Source organism: Coffea arabica, chromosome 11c (genome assembly GCF_036785885.1).
Source record: "Coffea arabica cultivar ET-39 chromosome 11c, Coffea Arabica ET-39 HiFi, whole genome shotgun sequence".
Taxonomy (NCBI): Eukaryota; Viridiplantae; Streptophyta; class Magnoliopsida; order Gentianales; family Rubiaceae; genus Coffea; species Coffea arabica.
In genome coordinates, this window is record NC_092330.1 from 29,772,507 (window position 1) to 29,795,650 (window position 23,144).

At 32.6% G+C, this 23,144-nt stretch overlaps 1 protein-coding gene across 1 annotated transcript; it reads right to left on the bottom strand.

The window, feature by feature from the left end:
- Positions 1 to 8,455: 8,455 nt before the first annotated feature.
- LOC113716411 (uncharacterized) lies at positions 8,456 to 19,885 on the bottom strand. Its single transcript, XM_027240740.2, has 6 exons — positions 18,595 to 19,885; positions 11,416 to 11,471; positions 11,084 to 11,314; positions 9,894 to 10,185; positions 9,167 to 9,366; positions 8,456 to 8,810 (listed from the first exon to the last, which is right to left on the bottom strand). The coding sequence occupies exons 1-6, from the start codon at positions 19,747 to 19,749 to the stop codon at positions 8,651 to 8,653; spliced, it is 2,094 nt and encodes a 697-aa protein (XP_027096541.1). The 5' UTR covers positions 19,750 to 19,885; the 3' UTR covers positions 8,456 to 8,650.
- Between the last annotated feature and the right edge of the window lie 3,259 nt (positions 19,886 to 23,144).

Consider the following 23,144-nt stretch of genomic DNA (forward strand, 5'->3'; position numbering starts at 1 on the left):
TTCTCCTGAAGCTTTTACAAATGCAGGTATACTTTGATTTTCTCTTTTATATTTATGTATATTGTTTCTTTGTTATACATTTCCTACATCTCATGCTTTAACTTTTTTGATAGATACAACTGTCGTTGATTCTCAAGACCTACCAACAGGATAACCATGGTGTTATGTTCTTTTTTGTTCAAATAAAACCAAACAAGTTAGTCAATGAAAACATGATTTCTTTCTTTGCTTCTTCTTGGCATAATAAGCAACTTTTTTGTATTTGTCCTTTATTGGAGATTTCAGCTACTGTATTTAATTCAATCGGCAAGATGGCATAACCATTAAATTATATCATGGTCTTTGTTGCTGGGAAATAAAAATCAAAGACAGATTTATTATGCTGAGAATCTGATTGATGAAGCTAATATGATTTTCCTGACAATCAAGGGGAATTTATCCTATGATTCTATGGCTTTTTGTACTTCACAATCACATATTCTCATGCCATGGACGCTTCTTTTGCCTATGTTGCCAAGCATTAATCTCAATGTTGAAGGTTAAAATTCCTGTTTAACTATACTTTGTTTACTTACTTTACTGATAAGGCTTACACTTACACCTTCTTTCAATACGTACAGATGATACAGCTCCACAGCTGAATTTAACTACTATTACCTCATCCATAAATCAATTTTTCAAGCATGATTGGTCATCATTTGTTTCGTTCTACCAGTTTTACATTCCTCAATCTAAATACAGCTAGCTAAATGATTGTTTTTATAGAATATATTCTCAACTTCATTGTCCTGTAAGCCAGCTAAGAATGCATGCCTGTTGTCAACAGGAACTTCCACAATATGCAGATATTCAGCTTAATGAGAATAGAACACCAACAATGATTCTCAGCAATGGATGCAAAAGTTATACCATCGGCATGAAGCAGAGATTTTTCCCACAGAACTGGAACAACTTTGTCATTGACTATGCTCTTCAGCCGGGAGAGTTATTGCTCTTTATTCCCCAATCACGCAACTCCTTTGCTGTTGTTGTATTCAATCGAAAAGGCATCGAAAAAATGTATCCATGGCGTTTTAATTTTCATCTTCAGCTCAGTTAGGCCATAATTAATCTGGCACATTTCAGTAATGTATCAGTAATCTTGCATTTTAATGTATCAGTAATCTTCCATGTTTTAATGCTTCTATTGAAATGCGATGTAAGGTTGTTCCCCATTTTCTCCAGTAGTATCTTCTTGAGGAATTTATCTGTCCTAGCTACAACTATTTCTATAGCAATGGATTAGTTTTAGTTGCTTTCAATTACTTTTTGAAGGTACATCAGAAGCCACGGGTGATGAATCCAAAAAGATATAGTATCAGCTTACAAAGTTTCAACCTGCAAGTTATTAGGTTTTTTGAAAATATAGAGAATACCTAGCTTTATAGTTTGTGATTTTGCTATCCAGTGCACTAGCCAGGTACATTATCATCATCGTTGCCAAATTCATGTAATACAATGGATTTGAAATCTTTGCATTGCGTTGAAGTTTATTGCACTTTGGATTATCAACCTTAATCTATATAGCTCAACGATATTTTTCCCTTTGTCAACTGCCATGCATATTCATACTGATATACAAAAAAAAAAAAAAAAATTGCATGCCATGCTGGATAAAAGAAGAATACACCAAAATTCAATCACTCCTTTAATCCGCATATTTTGCAGGGCATATTGTCTTTAGTCCCCTACCCGGATCGCGCGATTTATGCCTCCTAGTTGATGAATAAATAGTGTTAAGACAGGAGCAGAGGTATAGTGGAAAGATATGAGTAGAGGTGGAGTACCTTTGTTTTGAAAATTAAAATATAGGTCAGGATCTTGCATATAATTTAGTTGAAGTTCCTAATTATCTGATATAACAACATTGATACCCAAAACATATATTTCGTTTCTTAAATTGTCCTTCAAATATTTGTGAGACATTTTCACCATTTGAAATCACTTGTGAATGCTACTTGCTTACTTTCCATCGCTTTAATCCCAAAATTGGATGGAATGAGAAAAGGAACACATTTTTAATAGTTGAGTGACAGTTAAAAAAAGTTCAGCGACCAAAAGTCCAAAAATAAAGTTTAGTGACCAAAAGTCGTCTTAGCTAATAGTTTGGTGATATTTTAAACTATTTGCTCTAAAAGTAATATTGAGATTATAGTTAATCATCATGGAAGCAAAAAGCAAATGGAAAGTGGTGATAGATTGGTTGTGGTAGTGGCAGCAACTATGGCAACAAAGGTGCTAAGGACTTATTGTTTTCAACTTTATAGTTATAAAATGGTGGATAAATTAGGGGAGATTTGAAAGACATGAATGAGAATTTTGAGATGACAAGTAAATTGAGTGAATTTTAAGTGCACTCATTTTAGTCACAAAAATCCCTTCTACTAGATTTCAAATTCTCTATCAAATCTTCTAACTTCTTCAGATAAACTTGGAGTGATTTGAATTTCAATTCCAAATCCTTCCATCTAAACGGATCATCTATGTTTCAAATAGTAAAGTGCACCTCAAGTTATTAAACTTGTTCAAAATTTCATTTAGCTCACCATACAATATTTCATGTTAATTGACTCATTAAACTCGTAAAAGTAATCAATTTGATCATTCTGTCTATTTTCTTGGTTAAAATAGGAAAATTTCATGGCACGTGAGTCATAAAAATGTGAAAACTAGTAAAGTGGGATAAATGAGATTGTAGAAAAGTTTAAAGATCATTATTGCACTTTGTTAGAAAACTTTTGCAAATTAATGAATAACTAAAAAAAGAAATTTCTTACCAAAAAATTATAATGCATGATCCTTGAATTCCTAAATCTAATGAAAAAAAAAAACAAAAGAAGATGTTTATAACAAACAAAGCACCTTGATTTAAATTTATATATAAAAATATGAAAAACTCATGGCAAAACGTTTTACGAGAAATTTTATTAGCAAAAGGTAAAGAACAATGAAAGGAAATTTCTTATTAAAGATGAAATTTCTTAGTAAAAGAATTCAGTATTTCCTTTTCTATCGAAAAGGTCTTCTTTTTATTCTTCTTTGCTCCTTTACCAATACAATAGTTCCTAATAAGTTAAGTCATGAATTTTTTTGGTAGTTCTTTTTGGGATTTAAATCCAATTATGTTCTTCTTAAAATGCTTGTAATATTTGCCAAAAAGATTTGGTAATGCAATGATCATTCATGCTATAATTTTTTACTAAGAAATTTCTTTTTTATTCTTCTTTAAATTTGAAAAAAAAATTCCAAAAAGAGTGCACCAAAGATTGCTAATTTTTACTAAAGTTTCATTTAACTCACTATACTATTTTTTGTCTGGTTGATCTCATGTCATGAATTTGGTCTCCTTTAATGAAGCAAATAAACATAATAGTAGATTAATCATTTTTCAAGAGTTAGTGTGTTAAATGCCACAAAAAATAGTATAGTGAGCAAGATGTAAATTTGAGAAGGTTTAGTGATTGTTGGTGCACTTTACCTTAAAAGCAAGGTAAATTAAGATTTTAGTTTATTCCAAATGAATTTAGGTCTATCAAAAGTTGTAGAACTTCATATGTGTATTTGGTAAATTTTAGATTTAGGGAATGAGAAGAATTTGTATTCATAAGTAGAGTGCAAATTTGGCAAAATTTAAAAATAGAGAACTTGATACTATTCTATTCATGAAATTTACCAAAAAGTACTGAAATGTCATATTACCAAATCACACTATTCTTTTTGTTCTTTCACTCATCATTTTTACTCGCATCATTTCTCCCTTACTTTCCTTTTTAATTTAAAGTTTCTCTTGAATATGGTAGTTATAAGTTAACTATTCATGGTTCAGATTCACAAGTCTAAATTCTATCTCTCTTTTTCTCTCTACCACCTCTAGTTCCACTTTTTTTTTTTTTTCATTTCTTCCTTAGCTTACTATTGCTCTCTCTTTCTCTCTCCCTGACTATTTTCCTTCTTGTAATCTTGTTTATTTTCTTCATTACATGTTGCTGTTTTATTGATTTGAAGTTAATTGTAATTGGATTATTCTATTTGTAATTTAGGATTCAATAATAGAAAAATATAAAAATTGCTACAGATGTTTTGGCATCATTGGTTGTTCAATTGTGAGGTAGGACATCTATTCAATTTGTTATCTTTCAGTTTTTCCACAATTATCAATTTTGATATAATTACGTTAAAATATATTTATATGTATGTTTGAGTTAAAATTATAGATATGGTCCATTATGAGATATTTGAAGATAAAAAACCCTTTTATTTCACATAAAATTTTTTGTACTATTATGATTTAAATGCTAAGAAATATGTGCATAATTTAATGACATGTGCAAAGGAAAACAAGTACATGTGATAATTCCAAAATTATGAACTTAAAAAATTTTAACTTTGGAGTGTTGATGCTTAAACATAATAGAAAAGTTAAGAGTTTCAAAATTTTCCAAGGCATAAGCAAATTCTTTGTAGGCATAACCAAAGGGAGGTAATTTGTTGATTAGACTAACCACAAGGAGTTTTTATCTATTTAATTTTTATTATAATGCATAGATGATTTTTACAAGTTGGATGTTGATTGGGTTCTAGAATAGATACTAAGGCAGTTAAAATAATAGTTAAAATGAAATACCTAATAATTACTGTCATATTTTCTTCCTTGATAAAATAACTTTAGTGATATATGTGCAATTTTTATTAGGACAATAATAGGACGGAATGTAAACATTAAAACCAAAAATTTGTATAGAAATATTCAAAATTTTTACACCAAGCTGCACTAATTTATGGATATCACATTAATATTTTAATTATGTCTTCCAAACCTAGAGTAAAAAAGAATTTCCAATAAAGAACCTTTTTTCATCCTATGCATCATTCATATTGTTTGAATCATACCATTGATGTCAAAAAAAAAATCATAGAAGTAGATTTTTTAAATATGCTTAAATTCTAATATGATGATTTGCAAATCTTAATTAAGATACAGCTTACTCAGGATAAATTTGATATCTAAGAGAATTTCCAATAAAGAACTTTTTTCATCCTATGCATCATTCATGTTGTTTGAATCATGCCATTGATGTCATAAAAAATCATAGAAGTAGATTTTAATTGTAATAAGATGATTTGCAAATCTTAATTAAAATACAACTTGTTCAAAATAGATTTGATGTCTAAGAGCGGAAATAATCATATGCAGGAATAAATATTAGTTTCTATCAAATAAAACTGCAGATTAAACTGTTCAAATGATTTGAGATACAAGCATCAATTCCTTGAAGTTCTCTTTTATTCATCCATATCACAATCTCAAACTTGACAAACCAATAAGAAAAAGAACATAATGAGAATTTCTTTTTTTCTCTCTCTCTTTTTGAATCAAAAGCCAAACTGTATGTTCAAAAAGAAGAGTACACCAAAGTACAAGTTAGATACTGAAAAAGGTAAAAAAAAAAAAATCTATATGCTTATGTTATAAATACAACTCCAAATCCAAAGTGAAACAATTGGGGAAAAAAATAGAAAGAAAAGAAAAGTAGCACATATCATTCATTGTGATAATGAAATTATCATATGATAGGGTACTTATTGAAATAAGTGAAGGAAAATGTTAACATTCCTGCTTATAAAATTACAAAAAAGAAGGTGAATCTCATAAAACTAAACGTAAGAAAAGGGTAGCAAATAAAGTATCATAAAATGGCGATAAAAAGGGCGTGTAGAAAATTCTCCTAAAGTAATTTACAAGAATAATGTGATAGTTCTAGTAACTTACTTTTGGTGGACACCATTTTGTTTCTAGAATCTCTAAAGAAACACTTGAAAACAAAATTTAAAATCAAATATATTTTGAGAAAATAATTTTAATTAAAGATATTTCAAAAATGAAAACGTCTTAAATTGAACCAGAAAGATCCTTTGGCTTTTTTTTTTTCTTAATCCATTCTTCATTTACACACCACAAATGACATTTGGTTGAAATAATTCAAAAAGTTATAAATATATATATATCTTTTAATATTTTTTGTGGGATGCAAAGACATGGTTAATATCTTCTCCTTCAGAATTGGTATTCCTAGACTATTTTATCATTTCTTTTTGTTTCAAAGTTTATGAATATTTATTGATTAAGGCTTTATTGTATTTTTCAATTTAACAATAATTTTGATAGAATTGAAACCTCATATAAACAAGAAACCTCTTTCAATGAAAAAACTCTTTATCTAGAACTACAGCCTACGTATTTCAATTTAGGAAAAAAACACTTTTGAGAGTTAAGATATCTTCTATGAAAGATCAAGAATGGGGCACATTGTCATTTTCATCTGATGGCTTTTATTTCATAAATTTCCTTATTTATCTTCTTCTTCTCTTTTCATGTCAATGCAACAAAGGCAAGCTAAAATATTTTTTGTGCCTTAGTGCAATGTGGTCCTATTTTATATAATCTTTAAAGAAGTTTTGACATCTAAAGGTTTGATTTTTCAATAAAGGGTGCAATGTAGATATTTTTTTTTATTTTTTGGTTTACGAGAGTAAAGTTTTACTAGCCCACAACTTAAGGAGTAAAGTATTATTAATTTCACGAGAACCGCATATAAGCTAGAGTACTCATCAATCAAGCTGTAACAAGTAGGGATGGCAATGGGGGCGGGGGTTGGGGCGGGGGGTGGGGCGGGGGCGGGGGGGAATTTTTTCCCCCCGCTTAGAAACGGGGCGGAGGGCGGGGGTATACTCCCCTGCCCCATCCCCCGCCCCGCCACCCGCAAAAAAAAAATAAAAAAATATATATATAAATGACTATATATTATATGTAAGTTAATTAGTTATAAACTTATGATAATGATATTATTAGTTAGATGTATTATATAATGTATATTAGTTTATGTAATATAATTGATATTATCAATTATATGAATAATTATACATGTCTACTAATAGAATTTATTAATTAGTTATACTAAATTTACTAATACATTTATACTAAATTTCTAATTACACTTAATAGAATAACACTTTTTTCTCAAAAAAAAAACACAAACACAATGATGAATTAGTGATTGCATTTGTACTAAAAGTGAAAATTTGACTATTTTAGTTATATTTATTTCATCATATTGGATTGTATTCAAATAACTTCTGTTTGATTGTTTTTATGAGTTTCAATTGTAAAATTACAATGAATAATAATTTAGTGATGTGTTGATATTTTAGTACTTGATTATTTATTAAAATTTAATTATAATAAAATTATATAATAAAATTTTATTAACCCCGCGGGGGAAGCGGGGCAAGGCCGAGCGGGGGCGGGGCGGGGCGGGGGGAGCGGGAGGCGGGGGACGGGGCGGGGGACGGGGGGAACTAATAGGCAACGGGGCGGGAGACGGGGGAGGGGTCCCCCGCCCCAACCCCACCCCGTTGCCATCCCTAGTAACAAGGGATGTAGAGTGTGTACAAATTTGGCACATTAAATTACAATTAGTTCAATTACATTTTCTTTTATTTTTTAATTTTTTGGTTTACCAGAGCAAAGTTTTACTAGCCCACACCTTAAGGAGTAAAATATTATTCACTTCATGAGAGCCACATATATGCTAGAGTACTCATTAATACAAGTTGTAACAAGGGATGTAGATTGTGTACAAATTTGGCACATTAAATTACAATTAGTTCAATTACGAAAATGTTGTATGTTCTCTTGAAAGGTTAGAGTTATATACTTTTCTATTTTCATTCTATAATCTCATTTACCAACTCAAATGAATTGTTTATTTGTGTTGTCAATTCAAGTAATTTTCATTTTGGTTAAATGCGATATATGAAAACACAAATTAGTATATATATGCTTTGGTATGGATTTTTTTTCTCAACAAAATGGTTATTTGACTGAAATATTCTCTTATTGTAGGCTTTACAAAAATTTTGAATTTTTGTAGTTAATTTCGTAGATAACTCATAAGTAACATCTATTTTGTTCTCAAATTTAAAATTTTCTTGGAACGTGAAGTGTTGTTCTCATAAGTAACATGCTTTATGTTTTAGTTAAAGTGTCCATAGGTGTTGACAATATACTAAGAGTTGCTTTTTTTTTTTTTGGGTATTATTCCTTTAACATATGCTATACAAATGTAATACAAGTTTTCACTAACTAGGTAAGTATTTAACATTTTCGAATACGCAATATTATGAATTAAATTTGGTTCCCAATTGAAAATTCTAATATATAGCATCAAAATGACACTTCATTCCAATGCAATATACACCTATACTATATCCCATGCAATGCAAGGTTAACTTGTACTATTAGATTATATTGGTTGTTCATTGTTTTAGTAGTGTAACATTATTTGATAGCGAACAAAGAGTAAGAAATGAACCTTTATATTATAGGAGCCAAGAATCCTAATCCTAAAAATGATAATTATTTTAGGGCAAAAACTCAAAATTACTTTCTCGCATTTGTCAAAAGTACAAATCACCTAGAGCCATGGTTGCTTCAAACTTCTATTGCTATGTACAAAATTTTCCATGTATATAATGATAATACATTATATTGTCAGCTAATTTAAATTGCTTCTTCTGGTTTTTGAAACCATATATGATGAAGGAAAACATATTAGAGAATACTATTCAATGACCAATCATGGCTCCGGTAAACGATGTTTACAGGGCCACCATCACCTAAAAGATGGGTCAAAAGACCTGCTTTAGTGGCATCTAAGTAATTTATTATCCACTTCAGAGTCTCCTTTTCTTGACCAAAATCTGCACTGTACCTGCAGCAGAAAGAAGTTCAAATTACAGCTTAAAAAATGTATGCATCAAATTACAGCTTAAAAAATTGTATGCATTTTTTTCAATTTTTGGCAATCCAAATAGATGAGAGAAAAAATTCCACATATTTATCCCTTTAAAAGAACAGAGAACGTTACACCAGTTATTAAATATTTGCTGTTATAGCATGAGTATAACTGATAGTTGGGAGAGAGGAATTCAGATAATTATCACTTTCCTGTGACTGATTATAGTACACATGGGACAATGTGTACCAGTTGCTAACATTCTAGCAAATTGTTTTCCATTGCCATGAAATGAATTGAAGAAAAAGGAAATCCAAACACTGATTACTCACCACTTGATTATTCTAGTGAGGTATACAGTCCTCTTGGCCAGATCAACCTGCATAGCATCATCCCTTTGGAAGAACTCCCTTGCTGCATATCTTAACTCGGATTCCACACCTTGAGCAGTGAAAAATTTTACTGCAGGACTTGATTTTGTGCCATTGCAAAGGGCAAAATGACTCAATTGATTGACTTTTGGGAGAGCAAGCTGATAGAGACAAAAACAATAATTAATTTCTTCTTATTGTCCATTTCTTTCAGTAATGGAATAGAAAAATTATAATAGCACATTGTGGTAATATTTACTAATTATCTTGAAAGAGTCCATAACGCAAGTACTTTCCCTCAACAAAGCCCGGTTAATGGAAATATCATGTTTGCCAAGAAAGAGTAAGATAATCTGGAGTTCATTTGTTTTCCGAGTGAAATGCATCTTTCATTCGTTTTCCATCATTGAAGCCTAGATTCTAGCTATCTCTGTAAGCAGACAGATAAAGTGGAAAAGGGATATTTGCCAAGGACATGGAGTGCACAAGGATGTGATGATAGAATGTTGGCATACTAAGGGAAAAACATAAAGTCTAGCTTTTTAACTACATGAAAATCAGTGTCAATTTGGCTAAACCAAAAGTCCTAATTTAAAGCCACAGAAAAAGATAATTGACACATTAGAATGTCTGAGGCATTTCCAGATGCATTGGTGGTTAACAAAAATGGAGAGGAGAATTTATTTACCTCCAGGCGCTTGTCTCCACCACTGAATGGTTTGACAAGTGAAAAAGGTGCTCTACGATTGCTTCTAAGAATCCCATTTCTTATTGCTGTAAGGGAATAGGGGTAGCCCCCCACAACATACAGGAAATCAGAGAAGTATGACCTTCTATCGATCATTCCTCCAGGATGACCAACCCTTATAACTGCATGTATTGCCATGGCATTGTAAAGGTTCAAAAAGAAGGCCAACTTCTCTTCTGCTGAAAGTGTCAGGATGTTCACTCTCTGGAGATCTTGAACTAGATTCACATATCTGCATCCAGATGCATAACCAGTGAATAAGTTTCTATCATGAAAATTTGATAAACAAACAATATACAGATAAGTGATTATTGTAGATTATACACGAATACAGATTTACCATCGTAGACTTATTGTAATAACAGAATATTTTGATAACCTTTCAGTCAGCAAGGACCTTCTAACAAAAGTAAAGAGATGACCCCTTAGTCATCAGTGTAAATCTAGCCCAAACATTTGTAATTGGCAGGAGAATGTTAAATCATCATGTCTACTGCATATCAAATTTAACCTCAGTTACACCTTTAATGCTATTTTTGACATGAATCTGTTTCATAGCGATGATAATAAATAAAACTCGGTAGCATGTCTTTGTTAAAAAGTTGGTTGCAGAACTCCTCTGCAGCATTTAATGTTTTATCAGCATAATGACTACAAATAAATGGAGCTTTGAGGTAAAGAACAAGGAGGTCCAAGATGTATGGGTTGCAAGCAATGCTGTCTTTCGTGTTTGGGCTGTTCTTGAAGAAAGAGATAAGTAGCAGTGCATTCTAAGACTGTGATAGCAGTTATCTGTTATCATGAAAAAGAAAAACAAGTGGCACCAAGAAGCTTGAAACTGCTACTCTTAGCTACTATGATAATAAAATTAAACTTCTTAGACATATAAAAGGTGAATTCTTCCAAAGAACAGCACACCCACCAAAAAAAAAGACATTAAAAAAAACACACCCTAACTGAAATGGGAATATCCAAAAGTCAGATGTCTACAGCTGCAGAAAAACTAGAGATATGTCATCCATCTATTTCCAGGAGCATGCTTACTCCCAGTGTTTATATGTATTAAGCTGCCTAGGACAGGAAAAATGTGTCATTTGTTATGTCTAGCCAAAGGGTTAAGCATATTTTACCTCCGGAACTCTTCGCTCTTGCTGATGGCCACATAATCAAGACGACAACGATCATCAGAGGCATAAGCCTCTAGTATTGCTGACATTATCCTCATCAACCTCTGGCTTAAGAGGGCAGCATCCTTTGGCTCACAGTCATTTGTTGCTCCACGGAAATTATAGCATTTTAGAATGAAAGATTCATGCTCCAGGAATCGATAGAAGTAGTGACCATCCTCAAATTCATTTTCCCTGTTAATTTGCCATTAGAGAAAATCATTTTCTATCATACACAAGTACATTGGACAGTTGATTCCATTATCAGTATAAAAAGATCACAGGCATATCCTTACCCAAAGACGTGATGGATGAAGTGCTTTCTTGCCAATTGTTTTCCAATCTCAACCGCCTATATTAATCCAAAATTGGAAGAATATCAATCTACATTGCTCGAATAGTTAAAAAGAATATGATGAAATAAACATATCACAAATGATAGGCATGTTATATATGGTAGAATAACAAATGATGGATTATGTTCTGTGAATGCTTTTCTGTAACACAATAGCCATCTTTGTGTCTTTTACCAAGATATATTCCATTGTCTCTCAAGACAGCTAAAAGGGAATTAGATGTCATGAGTTCAAGAAAATATTTCATTGCTGTAATGTTGCAACTAAGAAGCTCCTCAAATCATCATACTGAAACATAAATGTTAAGAAAAGTTTAGACTTCAAACACCAATTTTGTTGTTTACCATAACCTATTTCGGCAAAAATTGCCCTAGTCGACATTTTTGTACATGCTTTGTTAGATAAACAGGCTGGCATGCCCCTTTAGTATCTAGTAGAAATACAGAAGGCAATGCCATGATTACATGGTTCAACTCATCAGTATGAGAAAACACTATTCAACTTCTTTGTAAGTGTGGAAGCACTGAGTGTTACAATTCAACACTTGTGTGATGGTGTACATATAAAATGGACAATTTGGTCAAAGGAAAACAAAAACAGAAACAGGAAAATGATATAGGTGAATTCAATATGCATTCAATGCGTTTAGCACCAGAGGCAATAAAAGCTTGGATTTAAAATGGAGGTTAATAATAAAGTTAAGATGGAAACTCAAATTTTCTCCTTGTATTTTTGAGAAAATTGGTTAGTGGAAACACAAATTTTGCCCCAAAACTTTTCAGGGAAACTATGTATTTGTCAGCTATATATGTCATTGAAAGTAAATCAATTCATCTCTTTCCCTTTCTTTCCTTAACAACATCAAGTTGTGGATGTTCCCTCAAGGCAACACTTACTAGTTACCACTGCCTAATTTGCATTTGAATACAACATCAGTAATGACTTACTACTACAATTCAGCAGCATTCTGCAACAGTAGCCAAATAATGACAAGAAATTTTTTTTTCTTTAATTGAAATAAATAGTAATTATTCTGACATTGCTTTCAGCAGCTGTTTATCCTACATTCTGCTACCATTTGATGTTCACTGCATTCTTTGTTATTTTGAAAAGTGAAATGACCCACAGTTGAAGAGTGCATGCATCTGTTGTTGTTATTTTAGTGTCCTCATTTACTTTGTTCGTATCAACATCTATTGTTTTAGCTTCTACACCATCTCCAAATTGTTGAGTCGCTTTGGTCTATGCAATCCAATATACATGGATAGCTTCCATTAGATTTAGGAAAGATCAGCGCCTGCTTAAACTTCTATGTAGTTTTCATGGATTTTTTTTATGTAATCCCAGACCTCATTACTTTAAAACAATCATGACTACATGAAATTGCAAAGAATGCATAGCGAAGGCCAGTTTCCTTGTGCTTTTTCTTCAAGTTTACAAACTTATAATCAAGAACTAGTTTCCATTTAATTTTATATTCAAGAAAACAAAACAAGAAGGAAAGAAAATCATCACCAAGCATAGCTTGAAAAAAAATGAGAAAGAAATGAAGTAAAAAATTTTGTGCAAAAGGCAAGGAATACTAGAGAAAGAATGTTTGGAGAAAGCCATGTTTAGAGCATATTCCAAACATAAATAACAATTACTAGTATAAACCTGCTTTTTTTCCCATAAACTGGCAATTATGGCTAATAAATTTGATGTTTCCATGTATTACCTCTAATGAAAGAAATGTAATGATATTGAGAGATGGTAATGGACAAGTTTGAAAGACTAATCCATCTAGTTTTAACAATTATAAAACTCATGATTCATTACCTAAATTATTAATACAACTTGAGTAATTTCCTCACCTAATCTTTTAAGGGAAAAAAAAACTATAAAAACTTCCTTCCCAATAATCCTAGCTTAAGAAGTTTGTATGTAACTACAAGAAACATGTGCGCTGGATGCTACTTCCATAAACTTATTTTACAAGAAATGATGATAGCATATCAAATGTAGCATTGAACCAAACTTTTTTCCCACTGGGCTACTTAAAATATTGTCGTAACATCTATGTTCTGTTTGGGTTGATTGGATTTGGATTTAAACCCATGATCCCTCATCTTTTAGGTGTTAATTTAAAAATCTAGAATCTATCCTGATACTTTCAAGTTAAATTTTTCTTTTTTTCTTGGATAGAAAATAGAATTTCTGCTAAACTTCAAATTAATGAAATCATTAACAATAGTATAACAAAGTGTGGTGAATGCTTCGCCAATAAACATAAATTACAAATCAACTTGGCTAAGGGTGAAACATGTTTTGATAAAAACATGAGAAAGAATTTGAGTGTAAGGCTAAACAACTGATAACTCCAACCGTGATCCAGCAGTCGATACCCCTTGTATGAAATCCAATCCCAAAGCCAAACGTGGAATAACTATAAGCTCACTGTTTCTATTCTACCCCTTAATTTAAAATTAAAAATAAAAAACAAAGGGTCCGACTTAATAAATCCCATCTTCATGAAACAAGAATTAAGTCAACTAATCGCACTATTTTCAATACCGTGTGGCATCATTGTCATCAGCCTCTTAAGTCTATGAGGACCAGCACTATGATTTGTGGGACGGCGCCAAACAGGCTTTAACACATATGAAAAACTCCATAGGCTGAAAGCGTTGACACAAACAGCATTGGACCACTTAAAAGAAAACTCTCCATTTACTTTAATTATAATGGCCAAAACCAATAGTAATTCTTACGTCTGCTTACTATTTTCCAAGTTTAATAATATATGGATTGACATTCCGCCCCTGAACAGGGTTTGCTAGGGGGAAAAAAACAATAGTAATTCTAGGTTCAAATTTTAGTAAATGTAAACTTTGTCTAACTTTATGTTAGTTACTTCTACTCATACTAAAAATGGAAAAATAAAAGTCTAAGAAAACTTGTTATTTCACAATTTTAGACCCATCTAATAGATCTGTTATGTATAAAACTCTGTCTAATCAAATAAATTTGAAAACTTAAACTTCACCCTCAAAAAAAAAAAAAAAAGAGAGAGAGTATTTAAAATTGCATTCCTTTCCGAACATCAATCTGTATTTAAGGATCCATGATTTGAAATTCTTAGACAATATATATGTTCAGCTATTGAGTAAAATTTGAGTGTCTCAAATGATACCTAACTGCGAATGGAATATAGCCAAGTAGCTAAGACTCTTCTGGTTGATTAATTGGATATGTCTTATTTGCAATTGTGTACTGCAATATTATATCCAAAGGGTACAGAAACTTTTTGCTTAGCACTAAATTATACCAAATTCTCCTGCTAAATTAAGATTTCTAGTCTTTTTAGTGTTATTGTTCCTGGCATATTTATTCAAGAATAGATTAATCCTGCAATCTAAATTCTCCTGCCAAATTAAGGTTTCTAGTATTTAGTGTCCTTGTTCTGGAATATTTATTCAAGAACTGATTAATCCCACAAAAAGGATAACCAAACATCATCCCCAAATAGGCACCTTCAAATTCCTTTTCAGCTTTTCGATTTTTCAACAAGAAAGAAAAACAAAAAACCCATTAAACAGAAAGCAGAAATTGGTTCATAATTGGTGGATTCATTGAGCCTTTTTGTTTTCTTTGAGGCATATAATTCATTAATCTCAATATTGTGGTTTTTGCTATGATGACTTGTCCAAGTTGGTTGTCAACAGACTCAATACTTTTTCTCGATGATCACGGACTCCACCAGTAAAAATCAATAATATCTTGACTTTGTAAAGATTGAACCCTTCAAATTCCAGACCTAATTAAGCCTTGAACCAAGGAAGACGTTTATTGCTTTCAACAACTTTCAAGGCCAATGGAAACGTTTGTCTCGGCAAGATTTTTGCTTGGTCAAAGTTGACTTTCACTTTTTTTTTTCCAAGAAGTATTGGTTATTGAATTTTTCAATACTCAACTGACTAATAGTCCAATATTTGACGCAATCAAGATAAAGGTGAAAAACACATATCTATTGGGAATTTTTGTTTTTGCACTCCTTAAATTACTAACAATATCGGGAGTGTCAACAATAATTATAATTTAAAATTTAATCCAGAATTTTATGATGCCATAAAATATACTTTAACAAATAATCAGGGACCATGTCTTGATTATCCAGAACAAAATCCAGAGGATTTTTTTTTTTATTGGCAATCCACGCAATATCACCGGGAAATCCATTTAGGGGATTCGAGGATTGGGATGCCAGCCCAAAATTTTATTAATATTTTAAAAGTCATACAAAATCTTAAGGAGGATCAACCAAATTCAGAGGATTCTTTCGAGTAAATCTGTAAATTAATGAATAAAAGGAGCTAAAATAGGTAAATGTAATTTAGCTAAAAGAAAGGATTGAATGGCTTCGAGTTAACTACGGCAAGTTAATGTGATATATTGGTTTAAAAAATAGAATTAAAATAACTCGATCAATATAAGGGTGAAATCAAGATGAAATCAAATAAATGAATGTTATTAGCTTTTTCATGAATCTGACTAACAATTCTCAATTTTATGTAAAACCTGAAAAAGACATTTAACTTTTCAAAGTTGTCAACATAAGACATGCATGATAGGTTTCAAAATGGATTAATCTTTTCTATATACTGTGTGTATTAGATAAATAGCGACTATATAAAATTTCAATTTGAACTTTAATTTTTACATATATATATTATAAATTCAACAGTGATAGTGTATACTATTAATGCATATAATATTTACTCTTTAAAAATATTCTGTCACAACATTAGATCTTAAAAAATTTGGTTCTATAAAAATTGATAATTATGTGGTAAAAAAAGTGAGAAATGTTTAAAAGTAATTTTTTTTTTTTTGGGGTAAGGAATCTAAAGTAAGAATCAAAAGAAAAAGTAATAAATGACCCGACAAAATGATGAACCCTGCGATGTTGGGACAAGCATTTATAGAATATGATTTTGGGAATAAAGAAGGGCGCATGGTTGTTATGATTACTGTTGGCTCTGGACCTTTGGTAAGTGTGACTATGCACGTACCTTCAATTAAAATATGCTTTCTGTTCTATTCTATAGAAAGGGAAATTTTTTGAGGAGAAATTCAACTTTTTTGGTTTTAGGAGAAATTTAACTTGGTGATGAAAAGAAGAGTAAAATTTTAGATGAAACAGCTGAGAAAATGGGAGTTTTTTTGTTAATAAATAAAATAGAAAGAATTATTTTTTTGGGTATTATTTGTTGCTGTGATTTCTTTAGGTAGATGAGGCTATAGCAGCAAAATGACGAAACTGACCGATGTAAAGTTTCAATCAAAACTAATCGATTCTTGTTTTTGCTAAAACAACCTTGATTTTTGGAAAAAGTTGTTTGGCAAAAATAAAATGGTACTTGTTGAAGATTATTTTCAAGGAAAACAAATCTGAGAGAATTATAGGTGCATTGATTAGATTATTGTATCTAAAATTAGATGGTGGAATGACAAATTAAAGTACCTCAAACAACAACAATTAGATTGAAAAAATAAAATAGGAGTAATCTTTCCTACACTGACAGTAGTGTATACATTGTTAGAGTCAGATTAATAATAACTATACAAAAGTTGAATTTTAAAATTTAATTTTTGTATATATGTCATGGATCCAACGGTGATAGTGTATATACTATATAAGATTTACTCGATGAAATATAGCTATTCTGAGTAAAAAAGAACATGACCCAAGAAAAAGAAAAAAGAAAAAAGTGAATTCATAAAATACTATAGAGGTACATCAGTAATGGAATAAAAAATCAAATCCAAGATGCTGTTAGTGGTTGAAGTTTGTTGCACTATTTCATGCGCTTATTTAGTTAAGAAAGATATGATTTGGTCAACACCCCCAATAACTGTCTGGATTTGTCAAAGCTAAAATATCACCAATTAATTTAAAACTGACCTAAAACCTCACCTATATCGCAACTGAAACGGCACAGAAAAACAAAACTGCAGATTTATACCTAACCTCTAGTTAGGCATTTAAGCAAATAGATTAGCCTAGTAGACAATTTGTCAATTTCAAGATTGATGCCAACCAATGTTGTTGCACCTTGAAACTTTCGTCCACGGGACACGATTGTTGTCCACTATATTTGTCTTTTTCAACTACAAAACTTTTTATGGTACGATGGTATCTCATTAACAATTACTATAATTCTTAGTTCTTGCACAAATGATTAATAAGCCAGCTAATGCTAAAGTTTATGATATTATATGTTACTAGTTTGTGCAAAGTACTTCATGTTTGTGATTGGGAAAAAGATTGAGAAATACCAACTCTAAATACTTGATCATTGTTGTTAGTAAATGTAAAGGCACGTTGTTGACGTTAAAACTTCAAAAATTTAAAGATTTTGGATTTAAATTTCCGTTCAGGTGAATTTCGATTTAAGAGGGATTAATATTACATCTTCTTTTAATTTAAAGTGCCTAATTATTTTAAACTTACCTCATCCATCTCCAATCTTAAATTATCTAGTTTAGGTAAAAAAAAAAAGAAAAAAAACTGCTAATAAACACTTAATTATAAACACGTCTAAAATAAAATATTTGAAGTCATCCAGCACAAATTGCTTAATAAAGTTGGGTGAAGAATTTCATAAAGTCAAAAATTTTAGCATGAAAAGCTAATTCAGGTGCTACCCTATTGCCATTCCTAAGAACCCATTTTATTAACACGTTTCTTTAGTTACTACGTTAGCATCAATTAAACTCACCTTTTGTTGAGTCACGAGTCTGTAAAGCATAAACCGTGAGAAATTCTTGCATAAACCTTTACAACCCATTTATGCCCCCAAAAAAAAAAATCATCCATTCTAAGCGTGGTACTAAAAATACCAAGTCTATTAACATAAATCCTTCGAATCCCAGACCTTGGCATGTAAATTCAGCAGCTTTTATTCAAATAGTGCTGAATAATTATTTTAGAATTAAAAGTCTCACTCTAAATTATCTACATAGATATGTATTTACACGAATTATAAAATGAAATAAATAAAAAAAATTTATATTTTAAATTTTAAAAAATCAAGGCAAGCAAAACATACACGTGGCATTAGCAGATAGAGTACGTACCTTTCTTCTCCCGCAGTCCAATTGTTGTATCAAAACCTCCACCAGCTCACCGCCAGAGAAACAATTCTTGACAATTTTCATCTTCATCAGACGGTCCTGAATCGGCAATCTTTGACGTAAAATTCTGACTATCTGCACCATCTCGTCCGCTTGCTCCTCCTTCTCCTCCTCTGGATCATCGAACCCGTACACTGGCGGCTCCGGTGCCTCTGGAGGACACTTTCCGGCCAGCAACTCCTCCATTTTCTTCTCCAATATCCCACTATTCCTCATCGAATTCAACGCCACCAATCCCCCAAATAACTTCTCGTTGAAAAATATTTGTGGGACTGTTGCATTTCCCGTCCTCTCCACCAGTTCGTTCTCCCTCGCCGGGAAAACATCTATATTAATCTCCACGAAGTTAAGATTCTTCGCACGTAAAAATGATCGAACCGCCGTGCAATCTCTACAATTTGATCTCGAAAAGAAACTAATCCGCCCCATCAATTTCTTCTCATGTTGTCCAATCGTCGGTTTCAAGTTCACGATTACTTTCAAACCCGAAAGCTTAAACTCCGTCACATAATTCGTCGCAGGCGCCTGAGTAAACTCCGGCTCCAGCGCCGGTGACGTGTTGTTTTCTTTCAAAGACGATATTCTCTTGGTGATGGCAGCGGAGAGGCTGCTGCTCTTCTCCCGGAAGAATTTACCGATGGCCGGCACGTCGAAGTCGTAGCTTTCCGGCATGGATTTCGCTCGGGGAAGCTCACGGGGCGAGTCGTCGACCGCTGCACCAGGTGGAGCCTCCGGCTTCGGAAGATGGGAATGCGGCTGCTGAACCATATCCAATCCAACGACGTCGTTACTAGCAGAGTCAGAATCAATAATAGCTTTGACTTCTTCACCGTGATCATCGGAATTTAAATTTTTTTCAACGGACTCATAAGTTTCACCGCCACTTGAAAAGTCATTTTTACCCTCGGATGATAATCCATTTTCCTTCACCTCAGAAAATTCCGTCGTCTCTGCAACTCTTCCCTTCTCGGCTCTTTCATCGGGGCGGTCGGCGACGACGTCGTTTTCGGGTGGCTGGTTTAAACTGGGCTGATGGATTTTTGGCTTATTATCATTGAGAATTCCATTTTCTCCTCTGGTTGATGAATCCAAATCCATTCCTTTGTGAAGAGTTCGGTTGAAGAATCGGGAGGGAAGGGAATGGAAGAATCTAATGAGAGGAGATTTTGAAAATCTAGAATGAATGGCAGCAAGAAAGAAATGAAACCATTAATAACAAGGGGCGTGGAGAGGAAGGGAAACGACAAAAGAGAGCTGAATTTGAGAGTTTGGAGACAAAAGGGAAGAGAAATGAAAGGCGGTTATATTGGAGGGAATATATTTATGAGAGAGTTGTGAATTGATTCTATTGCTATTAAAGAAGGGAGGAAATGAAGGTAGGAGTTAAGGAAGGGTTGTTATATACATATGTGTTGTGTTGGTATATTGGGTTAATTCCAATCAAGTTTTCCAAAAATTTGAATATGTATCAATCAAGCTCTCCTATAATTCAAAATTGCTAGTCTGGCACTCTAGTTTTTAGCAATGGGTCGTTTGGGCCCCTCAAAAATTGGCCGGGTGTTTGGTTATGGAGTTTAGCTTCCTTCAAAGGAATCAAGGGTAATGATACCGGTTTAAATTGGGGTGTATGGTTATTATGGCACTACCATTATGGAAATACTCATCTGACAGCTTTATATGTTTCACTGTCATAAGGTTTAACTCCTTTTTTAGACCAAACAATACATTTTCCAAGGAAATAATGGAAAGACATCGCGAAATATTCATCTTCTGATTTTTCTCCTCTTTTTCCTTTGTTAATTTTTCAAGTTTAGATAAAAAATAAATAAATAAATGGTTGATTCCCATTGTTGCGCGACAACCAAACACATGTTCTGAAGAGGAAAATTTCTAACAAGTCTATTATCAATCATGGGTCTGCTCAGTTTGGTTTTACTCTAAATCCAGACATGCTATTGATTCTATCTCCGAAATGTTGAAGTCATTTTTAGTATATCCTTCTCATTGGGAACTCCCTCTGTTTCATAATTTGGGCAATTTTTTTTTTGAAAATTCATCTTATTTTAAAGACATGTGACCTTTATTTTTAAATGAGGTGGTTTTGTGTATACTAACAACATAATTCTTCGATCCAAAGTTGAATTGGCGACGAGTTTATAATTATTTGTAGAAAACAACGTTTTGAATGGCAAAATAGGAAAGGCATTAAATTATAATATATGCTGTTTAAGTAATTATTCTCGTTTCAAGACATGGATAATGTGAAGACATGACATCACTAGTAAGATGATCGATTATCAGCTTATTGGGATGAAAATAAAACAATGAAATTAGCAAGGGCTAGCAAACAATTTGTATGGTTTTTTAGGGGGAAATCTGAATATATCTAAATGCATAAAATGCTATGTTGAAAATTTCAAAAAGGGCTTGAGTGAAATTTTTAGAAGATTTGAGGCGCCAATAGGAGATAACGCGTGAACTTGGAAAGGAAAATTAAGTTAAAGAAGAGGTCTTTTTGATTTTTTTTTTTTTTTCCGAAACGATGAGTGGGAAAGAAGAGGTCAAATCTCAAAAAGATAATGACGTGTGACAGCGGCGGGGTTATCTCAGGAACCGGCCAACTGAAATTAACGCCTTGCCGCCCTAGCATAATGTGAAAATACCTTCTTCCACCAACTCATATAATATGCTTATCAACTTTTTTACAGTATAATCAACACTTTGGTTCGTTTGGTATATTAACACATATTTTTTGTCTGTCAAAACTTTAGTTATATCTTTTTACAATTTATGTATAGGGGCTTATACCTTAAAATTGTAGGCATTGTATCACACAAGTGTCTTTGGATAGCAGATTATTTGAAAAAAATATTGTATCACTTTTTTTATGTAGTGTATGTGAGATAGAAAAGCGATTGAAAATGTAAGTAAATAAAAATTAGCAAATAAACTACAATTCAAACAAACCTAAATCAAAATTTATTCAGTTCAATAATTCTTATTAGCCACTAGTTGTGGGGCGCTAATGGCTAGAAAGTTGACTCTCATCTAGCGGATCAGAGTCAAACCTAACTAGTAAGAAGTGAATAGGGGAGTGGGGGGAGGTAAAAGGGAAAAAGAAAAACTTCTTATCCATAATTCAAATATTAATCTGCTAATTAGCACGGTTATAAACTATGGTGTGGGAGAAAGAATACTTTATAGGCTAGAGAAATGGAATAGTCTTTTTCATGGCACAAGGTGGGGGTCTTGCATTTTTTTTCTTCTTCTTGTGCTAGCTTTACTTTTTATAAAGTCATTCTAAAAGAGTGATTTTATCAAAAAGCTGTTAAAAAAAGCTCATAGATTGGTACTTTTGACACCAAGTTTGATTTTAAAATTTGGAGGAAAATTAGAATTTGTGCTTAAAAGCTACTAACACATTCATTCCATAAAATGGTTCTTTTGTCAAGATTAGTTGCACACAAATACTATCAAGAACAATAGCAACATATATCAATATCAGCAGCTTTATTATAACAAACACAAAGCCAAAAAATTAGACGGGCTCAAATATTATAGTGTGTGATGCGGTTGAGCCCGGGGCCTATGGTGCTCAAGTAGACCCTGTGAAGGTGCACCAAGGCCCAGTGACACGAGTACGAGCCAAGAGATTCAAGGAGTCGTTTCAAACCTTGGTTTATGCCGTCCAAGTCCAAGAGAAATCGTCCATTGAAGGAATTGAGTTGGAAGATCCTTGCAAAACTACTAAAGTATTGCTGACTATTGAAGTTGCAAGTGTTCAAACTCCAAACGACGGATTGGGACGCTGAGCTATACGGGGGTCTCGCTGCCCGGTCAGCGAGTCGGGGGTCCAGGGGGCGACACGCCCCGGCTGGGGGGTCCGGGGGGCAGCGATGCCCCCGAAGCTTACGGTCTATGTATTATTGGGCCAACTTCGGCCAAGTAAAAGAGATGGGCTAGCCAAATTTCCTTACCGTTTTTCCAAACTTTATTAGGGTTTAGTCAATGCTATAAATAGCCCCAAGTGATGTTTTACATTCAGTTCTTCGATATTATTCAATAAAATTCCAGAATTTCGTCCATTAATTGTGTCAAATTCCTTTAGCTTGTGAAATCTAGTTTGAACATCCTAGAGTTGATCCTAGATTGTTTATTGACTTATCAATCAAGTGATCACACTTGATTGTGGCGTCCTCTATCGTTGAATTCGTTCTTGAGGGTCCAAGTTTGGGTTCAACTTCATCAAATCGTCAACATGCCCTCTAAGATACTAAGTAGCTTCTGCGTCTCACATCAGTGTGGATTGCCACTTTTGAGTAGTGTAATCGGACTAAAATTACAGTGGCTTGATAACTCCATGAAGGGGAAAACAGATTAAATTTTCTAGCTGATTGTATTAAGAGAAAATGTGGTTTTAGACAAAAATTTAACAATTGAAAATTACTTGAAAGGTTCAAATTCACACAAATTTATATTTTTGTATCATAATT

Coding starts and splice junctions, on each gene's coding strand:
- LOC113716411 (XM_027240740.2), bottom strand. CDS start 19,749: ATGGATTTGGATTCATCAACCAGAGGAGAAAATGGAATTCTCAATGAT. Junction 11,315..11,415: donor TTCATCCATCACGTCTTTGG/GTAAGGATATGC, acceptor GCAAATTAACAG/GGAAAATGAATTTGAGGATG. Junction 9,367..9,893: donor GTGGAGACAAGCGCCTGGAG/GTAAATAAATTC, acceptor TGTCTCTATCAG/CTTGCTCTCCCAAAAGTCAA.